The sequence below is a fragment of the Microcebus murinus genome, chromosome 12 (genome assembly GCF_040939455.1).
Source record: "Microcebus murinus isolate Inina chromosome 12, M.murinus_Inina_mat1.0, whole genome shotgun sequence".
Lineage (NCBI taxonomy): Eukaryota > Metazoa > Chordata > Mammalia > Primates > Cheirogaleidae > Microcebus > Microcebus murinus.
In genome coordinates, this window is record NC_134115.1 from 27940037 (window position 1) to 27954701 (window position 14665).

Genomic DNA, 14665 nt, shown 5'->3' on the forward strand with positions numbered 1-14665 from the left:
GGAGTCAAAACATTTGAGAATAAAAAGAAAAAAAAAAAACAAATGATGGGAAAATAATAGTCATATGTATATTGTGTTAAAAAATTAAGCAGTGTTTGTGGAAAATTTCCTGGCTATGGGATGGGAAAAATTGTATGTGAGTGTGTAACATGAAGATTGCTTTTATAATGAAAACCTGTAAGAAAGAGACATGAAATTGATTTGGCAAAATAAAAAGTACTTTATCAATAAGATAATATTTGATATGAGGTATCCTTCAAATGCTTACTGATAAAGTTCTAACTAAGACAGTTTTATGGCCATAATCATTTAACTTTTTTTTTTTTTTTAAAGAGACAGAGAGAGGGAGATGTACAATAAATGGAAAGAAGGCATTCATCCAAACAGCTTCACTTAACAGAGTCATTTCACTGGCACTTTTTTGTTGTTTTTGTGAGCATTTATATATTTATGTATTTATTGTCTCTTCACTTCAAATGACTATGTTAGAAGTCTCAGAGCATGGCATTATTCTTTGGGTGTAAACGCAAAATTTATTATGCCTCTAGCAACCAATACAAATCCCAGCTTTTCAACAGTTTATGATATTCCATGCATCTCTCAGATTGCTACAATATTCTCACTTTAAATTTCTGAACGTTTTGTTTCTGAAATGCGACATGTTTGGCATTGAGGAGCAAGGAAGAGAACGTGAAGAGAATATCACAACACGAAAACAGTAATTGGGTACCATGATTCTAGATTAATGCAAAGAGCAGTCAAGTAGTGAAGTCCAAGAGAACTGAAGAAATCTTTTGGGTCCAGTTCTGTCCTTTGACTGGTTCATCTGCCTTTTTTGATGCTCACTGAAGCATAACTCAGCCCTCTCTTTATTTTCCTCTACTGTGTTCGCCTCATACTCAAGTCTGGCAGATACTGTACTCCACGGTAACACAGCCTCTCCATGAAGAGCTTTTATCCATTTGGAGCCTACAGCCGAGGAGGCAGGAGGGCAGATGATGAACACAACCTCTCCACTTGGGTTCCCTGGGATCCAAAGGCTTCTGGCCTATTTTTGTAAACTGGATCCAGCCTTATATAGAATAATTTATATTTCCATGTTGGAATGAAAAAGGCAAAAAGAAATAGGTCTAATCTTCATCAGAAGACACAGTGGTAATTCAATCACAGAGCTGGGCATTCTACTACCCTGGTTTACATAGTCAGAAAGCAACGATTTATAAGACTAGACTTTGGCTATAACTTCACAACAAGTATGGGTTATAATCAGCTGAGAAACTGTTCTCCCTCTACAATGATGACAAATGAGTCATTTTGGATTTTAAAGGAGAGGATATTTTCTAGAGGATATTTGGATATGGTTTTTTGTTTCTATCAAAACGGTCTTGTGATGACTCCCAGGAACTACTAACAACAAACAATATTCTGTATAATATAACGCCTTTGGGTTACTCTCAACTTCCTTCTTTAGTTCCAAGAGCAATAATGATGATTTATCATTGCTATCACGGATTTGCGACCATGCAGCCACACAAGGCCCATGCTCAGAAGGGCCTGCGCTGGGTTTATTGCTCTTGTGGTCACTGTCTTGAAATTATTAATAATTTTGAACAAAGGGCTTTGTATTTTCATTTTTCACTGGGCCCTGAAAATTATGTAGCTGGTTCTGATGGTCATATTTAAGTTTAGATAACAACTTGCTTAGAGCTCAATGATGCAGATCTGGTATTTTACAGCCTCACAGCTGTGGAAACCACTGAACTTGGAGTTAGAAGGGAAGAGAAACCAACAATTAACAAACCCTATGTGGGTAATGTAATTTAGGTACTTTAGAGATGCATTCTTTTTTTTTTTTTTTTTTTTTTTGAGACAGAGTCTCGCTTTCTTGCCTAGGCTAGTGTGAGTGCCGTGGCATCAGCCTAGCTCACAGCAACCTCAAACTCCTGGGCTCAAGCAATCCTACTGCCTCAGCCTCCTGAGTTGCTGGGACTACAGGCACGAGCCACCATGCCCGGCTAATTTTTTATATATATATATTAGTTGGCCAATTAATTTCTTTCTATTTTTACAGTAGAGACGGGGTCTTGCTCAGGCTGGTTTTGAACTCCTGACCTTGAGCAATCCGCCCGCCTCGGCCTCCCAGAGTGCTAGGATTACAAGCGTGAGCCACCGCGCCCGGCCTAGAGATGCATTCTTATTTAGTCTTTTTTTAAATTTTTTTCTTTTTAATTCTTTTAATTTTTTTTTATTTTCCTCTTTTTTTCAAATGTCAAGTTTCTACTTCTGAAGTCCTTATTTAGTCTTAATCAATCTTCAAAGCAGTATTATTATCCACATTTGGGTGACGAGGAAAAAAAAGGCTCAGAAAGATTAAGTAATTTGGACATATACCACAAAAGACAACATCACGAATTATGTGAACTGATTACAAACATGCTTAAAATATAAACATAAGTAATACTATAAGGGGGCTTCCAGAAAGATAGAGTTGAGGGCACACTTCTGTAATTCGTTTATTTTCTGAAACCCACTAATATGAACAAAGAGAATCAAAAACAGAAGGAAACTCCCTTAATAATAAAACTAGAAAATAACTGTGGCCTTACTCAAGTATATGAAAACCAGATACAATGACATTTGGACCAACCTGAAGGAGGAAGCTTAACAACAGCACTCATTTCCTCTAATCAGTACAGGGTGCACAGTTCAAACCATTTCAGAAGGATGTCACTAAAAATCCTTACTTTGAAGTGACAAAGACTGTGGGTGTGGCTGGGCTAGAGGAAAAAATGGGGATGTTTCCACACTGAAAATGACTAGTGAAGTAGAAGGGATATTTTCAAAAACAACTTACTTGAAAGTGGCAGCTGCTTCTACTCACTGTCAACTCTCTCTAAATACCTATAAAACAACCAAACAGGGCCTCTGCATCACCAAGAAGACTTCAACTTAAGTTCTATGTATCATCTACAGAGTACCTGGGTAAAGAGAGTTGAGAACTCACAATATTTGCAGGCAAATAATATGAGTACGGTACATCTGACTCTATTTAAATATAAAGTATAAGCAGGAAATAAAACATCCTATAACAAAAGTAATGCAGCGAGAGTAATAATGTGTAAAATAAAAATATAAAAAGAGAGTAAAAAGCAAAAAAAAAAAAAACCCATCAAGTGTCAGAAAAAATATTTTTGAAAGAAAAATTACTGCAGAAAATAGAACATTTAAGACAAAACATAGTTATGTTCTTAAAGAAAAAATAGTATAAGATTAAAGGGGGTGACAGAGATGAAAAAGAAAATTGGTAAAATTTAAGCCAAAAAAAGGGGAGATTATAGAAATAAAAAGCACATTAGAAATAGCAAAATAAAGGCCAGGCACAGTGGCTCCAGAAGTGCTAGGAGTACAGGTGTGAGCCATTGCACCAACATGGCTACGGTAGTTTTTAAAGTTTCCTAGGTGATTCTAATGTTTGGTCAGGATTGACCACCACAAAATTAGAGCATATTATATGACAAAGAAAACCTCAAGGTAAGAATAGGTACTCTGAAGCAATAGTAATTAAAATGATGTGGTAATAAACTAATGTAACCCAATACAAATTGGGTTTTAGTATATGATCACGATGGAATTTCAAACCAGTGGAGAAATGATGAATTATTCAACATATGGTATAGGCACAACTGCTTGTTTTCTGGGGGTGGTGCAGTGAGTGGGGGAAGCCTGATCCCTGCCTCCTTCTTACATCCAAATCAATTACAGACAAAACAAAGATTTAAATGTAAAAACAAAACTATAAGAATACTTAAGAAAATTGAGTAAGTTATTCATACCATCTGAAAGTTAGAAAACTTTCTGAAAATGATATAATGGACAAATATGACTAGAACAAAAATTTAAAAAACCAAAATAAACACAAAAAACTATAAACAAAGTCAAAATATATATAGACACAGATATTTACAACTTATATTTACAACTTAACAGCTATACAGTATATGTACATATACATATATTCTCTATATGTATAAATATATATAAAATGCGTATGTATACACAGTCATCCTTTGGTATCTTTGGGAGATTGGTTCCAGGACCCCATGGATACCAAGATTCACGGGTGCTCTTGTCCCTGATATAGAATGGCTTCATATGTGTATATAACCCATTCACATCCTCCTGTATACTTTAAATCATTTCTATATTACTTATAATACCTAAAAAAGTGTAAATGGTATGTAAATAGCTGTTATGCTGTATTTTTTATTTGTATTTTCGTATTATTATTTTTTATTAAATTTAGATGAGGTTCTTGCTCTGTTGCCCCAGCTAGAAGCTATTCACAGCAACCTTGAATAGCTAGGACTATTGGCATGCGCTGCCACATCCAGCTAATTTTTAAAAATTTTTTTTGTAGAGACAAGGTCTCACTATGTTGGCTAGGCTGGTCTCAAAACTCCTGACCTCAAGCGATCCTCCTACCTTAGCCTCCCAAAGTGCCAGGATTACAAGCATGAGCCACTATGCCTGGCTTGTATTGTTATTACTTATTTATTCCAAATACTTTCAACTGCAGTTGGTTAAATCTGTGGATGTGGAGCCTGCAGATATGGAGGGCCTATTGTGTCTCCTTCATCAAGGATAGGGTGGGCCCATATATACTTCTTTTAGTGTTTGATACAGTGCCGTTTTATAGGGGATATCATACATACACCCTAAAATTCAACATGAAAAAGTCCTTAGTAGAAAATAATGGGCACAGAACATTAGTAAGCAATTCCAAGAAGAAATACAAATAATCAAGAAACATAAATGTAGGCTCAACTTCAATACAAAGTTAACAATAAAGTAAAAATAAAATACCATTTTTTATTTATCAGAGTTATGAAAATGAGAAAGATTTGTAATTACCAATATATGGGAGCATATTAATCACAACAAGGTTGTACTACTTACTGTAACAGAGACCAAACAATAAAGTGGCTTAATAGAGATGCTCATTTCTCTTCTGCTTAATACTGCCAGTATGAACAGTCCAGTTCAATCTAGGGCCTTGCCCTGGGCCCTGTGGCTCAGCTCTCTGCTCCTTCACAGGCTCTGTGTTCCATGTCAGGCAATCCTCTGGGGGCCCCTTGGCTACCTCCTCTGAGGATTTTTGAGTCTTTTGCTCTATAATGCTAATGGGCTCTTTCAATTGATGTCCTATCTTGCCTCCAATGGATGTGGCGACATCATGCCCTCCCAGGCTGGTCTTAGGTCATGCAAACAAGGGACAGACATTTCTTGTGTGAACCAGGTTGCTATTCTTACTTCACCCATGGGCTCCTGGCTCAGTCTTCTCTCTCCTAGCAGTATGTGGAAAGCAGGGGTGTGGTCAACAATGATTATGGCTTAAAGAGCTCAAGAGAAGGCACTTTTGGAAAATATGTTGCTCTACATTTATGTTATAAAATTCCAAATGGTAAATTTAACATGACTAGAAAATGAATTAGGGTTCATATCTTCCCACATACTCTGAATAAGACTTGCATTTATCCTCCTCATCGATGAAGCATGCTAACAATCTTTGACAGAGTCATTGGAAGTCACTGGATGATGCACAGTCAGGAGTAACAATGTAACCTGCATTCAGTAAATGGCATTAGGGAACTGCATAGGCAAGATAACCTACATTGTTTTAATACAAACAAATTCCCAAGAGCTATGGCATTTAAAGTAGTAACAGTGTTGCTTCTTTTTTCTCAGGGTGGGATATGATATTAGCCAGGATGGATGCATTTGACAGTAAAGAAGAGATGATTCCTAGACCTCCATATGCTCTATAATGTGGTCACATTAAATGAGAAAATAATTTGGCCATGGTCACTTAACTAAAGAGTAGAATCAAATTCTCTTTGAATCCAAAGCCCATGCTTTTTTCTTAAAAAAAAAAAAAAGATTTTAAGAATAGGTAATATAAAGAACATCATTCAAAAGATACAAAAAGGCACATATGGTGGAAAATAAATCTTCCTACCTTATTCTTTAGATACCTAGTTCCTTTTCCCAGAAGCAACTACTCTTAGTTTCTTGATATCTTTGAAGAGACAGAAAATCTAGCTGTGTATGTGTTTGTATAATTTTTCTTTTTAAACACAAATTGTAAAAATCAACAAAAAACAGAGTTTTTACTCTGTCACTACAGATGTATCAATTTTATAGTCACCCACAATGCATGTGTATCTTTCACCATAAGCTTGCCAACTTCTTGATTTTTGCCATTCCCTATGCTCTGTTCAGTGTAGGACACTGCTTAGCTAAGTCCCAACCCCAGTATTTACTAGGTCTGTGACTTTGGACAAGTCAATTTAATCTCTCTGAACTGTCTTCCTCAATGGAAAGAGTATCTATTTTCTAAAGCTCTTATAAAAATAAAACAAGGTATATCAAAGACCAACCATTATACAAATGATAGGCAGAATCAATATTTTTATATATTTGACATATAAATAGATCTTATACTTTTCCTCCACTTCTGGGCCTCTTAGCACAGCAACAATTCAGGCTTTATTATTCATCTACTTGCTTTCAGTTTCTTTCTCACACACCCCTCCCCTCTCCCCCAGATCTGATGGTCAAATGAATCTTCCTGAATTAAAGTTCTAGCTGTGCTGCTCTTCTACTTAAAAAACAAAAGCAAAAACTATAAAGCTAAGAGGAAATTTTGTACCTTATCCTTCATTATCTAGTCCCACTCTACCTTCCTAAGTGTTTACTACTCCCTTTAGCCATTATTATAATTTCTTTTAAATATTCCAGCATAAACAGCATATAATAATATGCTAGGTTAAATCACTAGCGTAGTCAGTTGCCCTCATCAGTTCACAGAAAGCCCATACTAGAATAGTGGCTATCTCAAGTGCTGCTACTATCCGTTTATTCATTAATATCACACAGAAACTTTGTTAATTAGCACAGTGAATGTGAGAAATGGGTTTTTATTAAATTGATGGCTTTTAATAAGCATGATGAATGTTCAAAATGGCTTCTGAGAAATTAGAGATATTCAAGATATATATTAAATTGGCTAACATGTTCAGAAACAGTCATTATTTCATGAACTGGGTCCGTAGGGTTTCCAAAGCTTGAACCCCTAAGAGATCTATTGGATCTAAGGATTTCTGGTTGTTTCACGTTCATTTAAAGGATAGTGTGCTTCTGGAGTATCACATCTGATACAAGTGAAACTTTCATGCAAAGTGTGATTAAATCACCAAAAAGCTAGAACTTAAACATGCTTACAAAACAAGTAATATGAACAGTTTTGTGCTTGCTTGTAATATGTTTAACAAATGTCTCTACGAATGGCAGAATTTGACCTAAGACTTACTTTCATTGTAATCTGTTAACAAGGTTGTGGGAAAATAGCTCTCAGCCACATTCAACTTCATTAGTCTTTTACTAACAAAACCACGACCAAATTGTCCTTGATCAACTGGATGTGTATTTTTAACCATATGAACACCTTCCCACTTCCTACAAAACACCCTATGATAGTCTGCCTCCACATTCTGTTCCCTCTTTCTGAGGGCCCACTGTCAATACCCAAATTCTGCAACTTCATGAAGGCTTCCAGGTCCCAGGTTGATCTCAACCCCTCAATTCCAATGATGTTCAACCTAGGTCACTTACCATAAATTTGCCTCTTGTTTTTGTGATCCACTTTATAGCACTTGTAGATTTTCTTGAGAATGAAATTATATGCAGGCCATACTTTTCATGCCTTAAACTACATAATGTAGTGTTTTGCTTACAGAACAGGTAAATAGGATTAAATGAACAACGGATTATGTTCAAATCACTGTCAGGGCTGAGAGAATGAGCATTCTTTCATGCTACAGTTATTGAATGTTTACTATGTGCTAAGTATTTTTCTAGGCTCTGGGAAGGCATCAATACAACAGTCTCTGTCTTCAAAGGGCTTATATTTCAGTGCAGAAGACAAACAATAAACAAAATAATCATCATAAGAAGTGATAAAGGCTATGAAGAAAACATAGTAAGAGAATAGCAGAGTGGTTCAAGGGTGCCACTTTAGATGGGGGTAGAGTGGGGAGACTAAGTGTGATGGAAAACCTATTAAGTATTTTCTCTGAAAATATCATCAGTAGGCCATAGCAAAATCAGTCATTTCTTGGGGCTTGTGGCAGACATTGATTGTCCCTCAATATTTGTCCTCTCCTTATCAAGTAACAGGGTGGCTAGAATTTAGGTAGGCACATAGCCATGTAGCTAAAGATGACATATTCAAGCCTCTCTTATAGCTATGTGACCAAGTTCTAGATAAGAGCAGAAGTAATATGTGCCTCTTCCCCAATCATACTTTGAAAAGAAGTCATCATGTCCTTCCTTGTCTCCTTCTCCCTTCATGGTTTGGATACATACATGTTGGCAAGAGCTGAAGTAGCCATCTTGGACCATGAGAAGGAAGCCACAGGTTCCCGAGGATGACAGAGCAACAAAGCCTAACTTGAGTGAGGAGTTGGCATATCAGTCCCAGATTGCTCATGCTCTGTTAAGAATAAACTTCTATCTTGTGTAAGTTATATTTGGGTTTTCATTATAGCAGAAGAAATCTGTACCCTAATTTAGGGGCACATTGGAGAAGCTATATCATATCCATAAGGAACTACGTAACTCAAAAAGACAAGGTAGCTTAATAGCAAGGGAGGATGGATTCAGGGGAAAAAAATCAGACCTGGTTTTTCAGTAACATTCTGCCACTTATCAATACTAAGAACTTGAAAAGTCATAACATTGCTAAGTTACTGTTTCTCCATCAACAGCACAGAATTCTGTATAATAATACATATCAAAATATACTAGAAAAACAAATTCTTACAGCATCTTTTAATATTTACAAAATAACTTACATCTAGGTTTATCAGTTCTATCCTTAATCAATTCAATTTCATGTTTTATGACTGTGAATACAAGAAACCACTTGGAAGGTCCCTCCTAAGTCTACATCTAATCTGTGAAGGTAAAGAATGCAACATGTCACAGAGATCACTGGCACTAAATTAAGATTTTAAATAATATGAAAGAATATAGAATTTATCATTCTATCACAACATCACTGGGCAGCTTTCCCCTAATCTTTTCTTACACTGAATTATTTCTTTCAACCCACTCTTTATTGAAACTTTGGCAGCAATGGTTAAGTGACCCTTTTGGCAGCCCTGTCCCCTCAACCTTCACTCTAAACACATGGGACTGAATGCCAAGAGTGGGTAAGCATGCTCCTGAGAAGCAAAAATGAAATGGAAGTTTACTAACTAAAGGGTGGTCAGACAGGTAAGGTACTATTTGTGGAAGGAGACATCTTTCAGATGTTTCTGACCTGCATAAAAATAGCCAACCTACGTTGCAGCTTCTCTGATGAAGGCTGGTCTAGAGATAGCTGTTTTTAGGTTGCCCTCAGCCTCACCAAGTTCTCTCAGCACAGCTCAGAGTGAAGCTAGCCAGAGCAGCCCTGTTCTTTCTCTTTGGAATTAACAAAGCTGGCTTTTTTGAAAATATCTAAATCTTCCAGCCAATTGCCAATAACTCAGTTTGGAGCAACAAGTAAATATTAGTAGTTACATTGCAACATTAAAAAATAAATAAAACCCCTCACATCCAAGTTTCCCACTGGGAATAAAAAACAAGCCCAAATTGTCAAAATAGTCAAACCTCCCAAATATGCAAGTTCTACTAATTATACATTTTCCAAAATATGACTATAAAATTATAAAATGGACTGGTATAAATATCTTTAGGGCAAGTCACTTGACTAACTTATATTCAAATGTCATGAAGGTAACAAGATTTATGAAAATAACTATCTGTACTGCCCAATGCTCACACAAAGTCTGTAGGTAGCTACACACTTAGGAACTGACATTATTTAATAAATAAAAAAGAATATAAATCTCTACATTAACTTTACTTAGAATTCTCAGACCTGGATGTATAAAATACACAGTGTATCTGTCAAGATTTAAAGTGAGAAGAGATGTAGACATTTACAAAGCATCTACTATGATGCCAGGTGCCCTAATAGGCCCCTGATCTCATTTGATCCTCTCAACAATTCTGTGAATTAGGCATTAATTATCCTCCCTTCACCAATGATGAAACTGAGTTAACTAACTTGTCTGTAACCAAGTGATAAAGTCTGTCTGACTCAAAAATACATTTTGAAAAAATTACTTCACATAGTTTAATGTGAGAAATAAGACAAAATTGGCTATTGGGCATGTTTTTAGCAAACTTAGTGCTTCAATCTAAAAAATATACTTGCTTTGTAACTTGGTTTCTTCAGATGGTTTAAACCTTTTTTTGAGACAGAGTCTCACTCTGTCATCCAGGCTAGAGTGCAGTGACGTCACCATAGCTCACTGTAACCTCAAACTCCTGGGCTCAAACGATCCTCCTGCCTGAGCCTCCCGAGTAGCTAGTACTACAGGCAAACACCATGAAGCCCAGCTACTATTTTCTATTTTTAGTAGATATGGGTTCTTGCTGTGGCTCATGCTGGTCCCAAACTTCTGAGCTCAAGCAATCCTCCCGCCTTGGCCTCCCAGAGTGCTAGGATTATAGGCGTGAGCCACCATGCCTGCCTGGTTAAAGCCTATTTCATGTGTGTTCACTGCTTCTATTAGATTGTAATTTCATTGCAGGCAGACAAGGAACTAAATTTCTATCCTTTTGAACACTAACAGACTGCTGAACACTATTTTGTAAATGTTTGGCACTTATTAGACTTGTTTTTTTAGTAAATCTAAAAACCAAAATGACTCTTAGGAAGGTTCTAAGTATAAAAAAATAGTTCTCATTTAAAATAACATACACCAAAAGAATATGAAAATATGTATTTATTACCAACAAAGTGGCATTTCCCACAAAGTTTTTTTTCCAATTACACACATACGCACACACACAATAGCAGGAAGAAATTACATTTTTCACATACTGAAGATTTGTACTCCAAAGAAAACAGGCTTATGTCCAAAAGACAATTAGAAAGCAGCAAGAAATCTTTTACTTTGAATATGGGAAACCTTTTAACAGAGACTTTTCTTAGGCAAATCAGTGAGGACTTAGCCATTAAAAACACTTGTTGCCTTAAGGTTTTAAATATTTATTCATCAAATCAGGCTATTACTTGAAGATTTTACAATTTGTATGTAATTAAAAATCAACTTTTGCAGAAAATATATGAAGTTTTAAGTGGCTGAGACTATACTGTGCTAGACTTACTATTCTTCATATGTTAAATGGTACATAATTTATCCTTCATAGCTCAAAATTCAATGTAAAACCTAATATTAACTTTATCCAGTAGAAAAACATAAATGCTTATAAACAAGGTATGGAATAATTGTTGGCATATGTAAACTGAAATGTAACTGACCATTTTCAAACATGCTTAATCATCACACTTCTTTTTCACATTGATATTCATTTTGCAGAAATTAGATGACTGGTACTAACTTAGACAAAAATGGATCACACCAAGCACATATTAGTAAAGATATTTTGGTGGGAAACAAAGTATTTAACAACAAAAACATTTGGTAACACCCGCTTAATAATGTTACCAAGTTTTTCAATGTTTACATGAAAACATTGTTCATACTAGTAAAAATGTTATTTTAAAATAATTTTCATACTTCATGCATTAGACTTAGTTTAAGAGGGGAAGGATCTTTCTTTTAAAATTTTTATAAAGAAAAAATACCTTTTTAAAGAGAAAATGTCCATGTGAGAGGACATAAACTTACGGTTCATTATTTTCTGACCTAATAAGAATATAAATTTCAATGGCTACTTAATATACAAAACCCATACTGAATAGAATTCTTCAATTTATTCAGGCAAGCAAGTCAAAAAAATAACTTTGTTACTACTGGCATAGTTCCAATCCACTGTTCAAAGACATGTCCTTGGACTAGTCCATTTTCTTACAAGATTTATTTTTTAAAAGAATAGAATTTGTTTGGCTCTGTTAATTAGTGTAACCCAGAGATAAACAAATGGTTTTCTCATTTAATTCTTTCAAGCTGAAAGAAAACAATTTAAACTAGATTTTCTAAGATAATGGGTAGATCAACACCATAAGGAAGGACCTATAAGCTAAGTTCTAAAAACATTATGCTTTTAAAGTAATCAATGCTTTCCCCTCACTCTTTACATAACACTGAAAAATTTCAAATATAAATTGTAGAAACCAGTATATGAAATCTTAAGAAAAATCTTACTAAAAATAATTATAAAAATGCTTCTAGAAATTTAAGATGTAAAATACAATTGACTTTAAATTAAAAAACAAAAACAAAAAACACCCTCCCGCACACTTTACAAGGTTATTCTTTAAAAACCCCTGTCACCTGATTTTATTCTCTGTCAATCTCTTGGTTGCATTTTGCATCATCTAATGGCCACCTTGTGGCATTTCAAAGAAGTCCTGCTACCATTTTTGAACCCCAGTGCTTTTTATGCCTTTGAAATACCAATATAATTATATCATCAAGTTTCATAAAACTTTTTTTAAAGGCCCATAAAATTCCATTTCCTAGTGGAGATAGGGTAATCTTTTTTAATAGGAAGAAATGAATACATTTGTCATAAATTATTACTATACATTAGGCTGGATATTTCCATATCAATTTTTAAAAATTAAATATAACACTGGGAGAAAACTAGGACTGAAGCTCTAGAGTTATCTTTAGGCTCTAAAAGTAATTAGTTACTTTGCAATTAAAGCTACCATGTCAAGTAAACCTGTAATTGATACCTCCCCCACTGTACCTTTGATTTGCAAATAGTAAGTACCTTTAACATGGGAATCCAAGGACCCACGGTCAGAGTGCTAAGGACTCACGTTCAACCAAGAATGAAGAAGACTGAACTTTTATTACGAGATGATGTTCCAGAGAAAGAAGTCATTATGGTCTCCATTTCACCAACTTATTTGTATTTAAAAGCAGGTTTCCAAAAATAACCGATTTTTCAGTTTTAATGAATCTCCTAATTTTATTCAGTTGAGTCATACTTATAAACAGAATTTAACAGAGAAATTCCAAAGTTTCCTCTCTTTACTTTTTATTGAGAAGGTTGAGTGAATGTAATACGGCGCCGCCGCCTTTGGAAAGCCTTTAAATTCCATCTGTTTGGTTCCAGCATATGAGGACCATTGTACACAAACAATACCGTCATCTTTTCAGAATAAGGAAGATTTTGTAGGAGCTGTAAGTATTAAAACAGACAAACTGTCACATAATGTTATAAATTGAGAAGCACAGTTTTCCAACCTTATGTGTGTATAGTTAAATATATTATTTTATTTATAATATAAATAAAACTTGTATGAAGGTCTGAAACACCTCCGTATAACCTTGTCAGACTTACCTAAATTAGCATACTTGAATCCTGGCCTAAGAAATAATTAAAATGTCTAGGAGCCCTCTATTTTCACAGGACAATTGGAATTATACAACTTCCTAGGAAGACCCTGCAGAAGAGTATGTACTCCATAATTTTCCTAGGGTACATTCACATTTTATCCACAAACACTTCTCAGGCAACTTCTGTGGTCAGGTACTGTGACAGACTGGTAGCCTGAAAAGTATGTTAACAGGAGGGTTTGGTTTATAGGCCACAGTTTTGGGTAAGCAATAGGATATTAACACATGTGGCTATTTCTTATTTAGTATTTTCTAAAAAAAGAAGGCAGATGATACGATTTAATAAACATATTAATGTAGAACAGGCTCTCCAACATTGTCATGAATAATTGAAAAAGGGGAAAAATCTGATCACATTAAAACATATTTTTTTGAGTATGTTCATTTTTTTAGGTTATTATGTATGAAATGTTCAATTTCCTTAAGTACTAGGTTTGACAGTCACCATCTCTGACATTTCACTTTGACCTTTCTTGTTTTATTTTTATTGTGAAGTACATCCTTTTGTCTTTTAAGCGCATGGTTTGGCTTGTGATTATCTTTCAAATTTATTTTTAAAGCAATTTTTATGGAACCATGGATAAGTCAAAAATTCGAGTTATTTTTGAATATGAGTTCCATCATGGGACCATTGCAGCAAAGAAAGCTCAAAGTATCAATGAAGTATTTCAGAAGGATGTGGCTAATGAATGCACAGTACGTGTCAATGATTTGAAAAGTTCTGTTCTGGTGACTTTAATCTTGAAAATGAGCCACGTAGGTGACCTGAGACCAGGTGGATAATGATGAGCTGAAAGTTGTAGTAGAAGTGAATCCATCTCAACCTATGTGTTAATGAGCAGCAAGGTTTGATGTTACTATTTCAACAATATTGGACCATTTGAAACAAATCAGCAAGGTAAAGAAGCTGGATAGGTGGGTTCTGCATGAATTAAACAAGTGTCAGCAGAGAAATCATCTTGAAGCTTGTCTATCTTTGCTGTCGTGACAAAAAGGTGAACCATTTCTACACTGTATTATACCGTGTGATGAAAAATGGATACTTTTTGACAATCACAAGCATTGGGCACAATGGCTGGATAAAGATGAAGTGCTGAAACACAGTCCAAATCTCAATATTCATCAAAAAAAAACTAATGGTGTCTGGTGGTCCAGCACTGGTGGTATCCACTACA

At 35.2% G+C, this 14665-nt stretch overlaps 1 protein-coding gene across 2 annotated transcripts in view; it reads right to left on the reverse strand.

Moving 5' to 3' along the window:
* Positions 1-10880: 10880 nt before the first annotated feature.
* Positions 10881-14665, reverse strand: part of SMC5 (structural maintenance of chromosomes 5) — a 98170-nt gene continuing 94385 nt past the window's right edge. For both annotated transcript variants that reach the window (XM_020289303.2, XM_020289302.2), the window contains one exon: positions 10881-13272. In XM_020289303.2, coding sequence (XP_020144892.1) covers positions 13129-13272 — 144 coding nt within the window. In that variant the 3' untranslated portion in view covers positions 10881-13128. The remainder of the gene's footprint in view (positions 13273-14665) is intronic.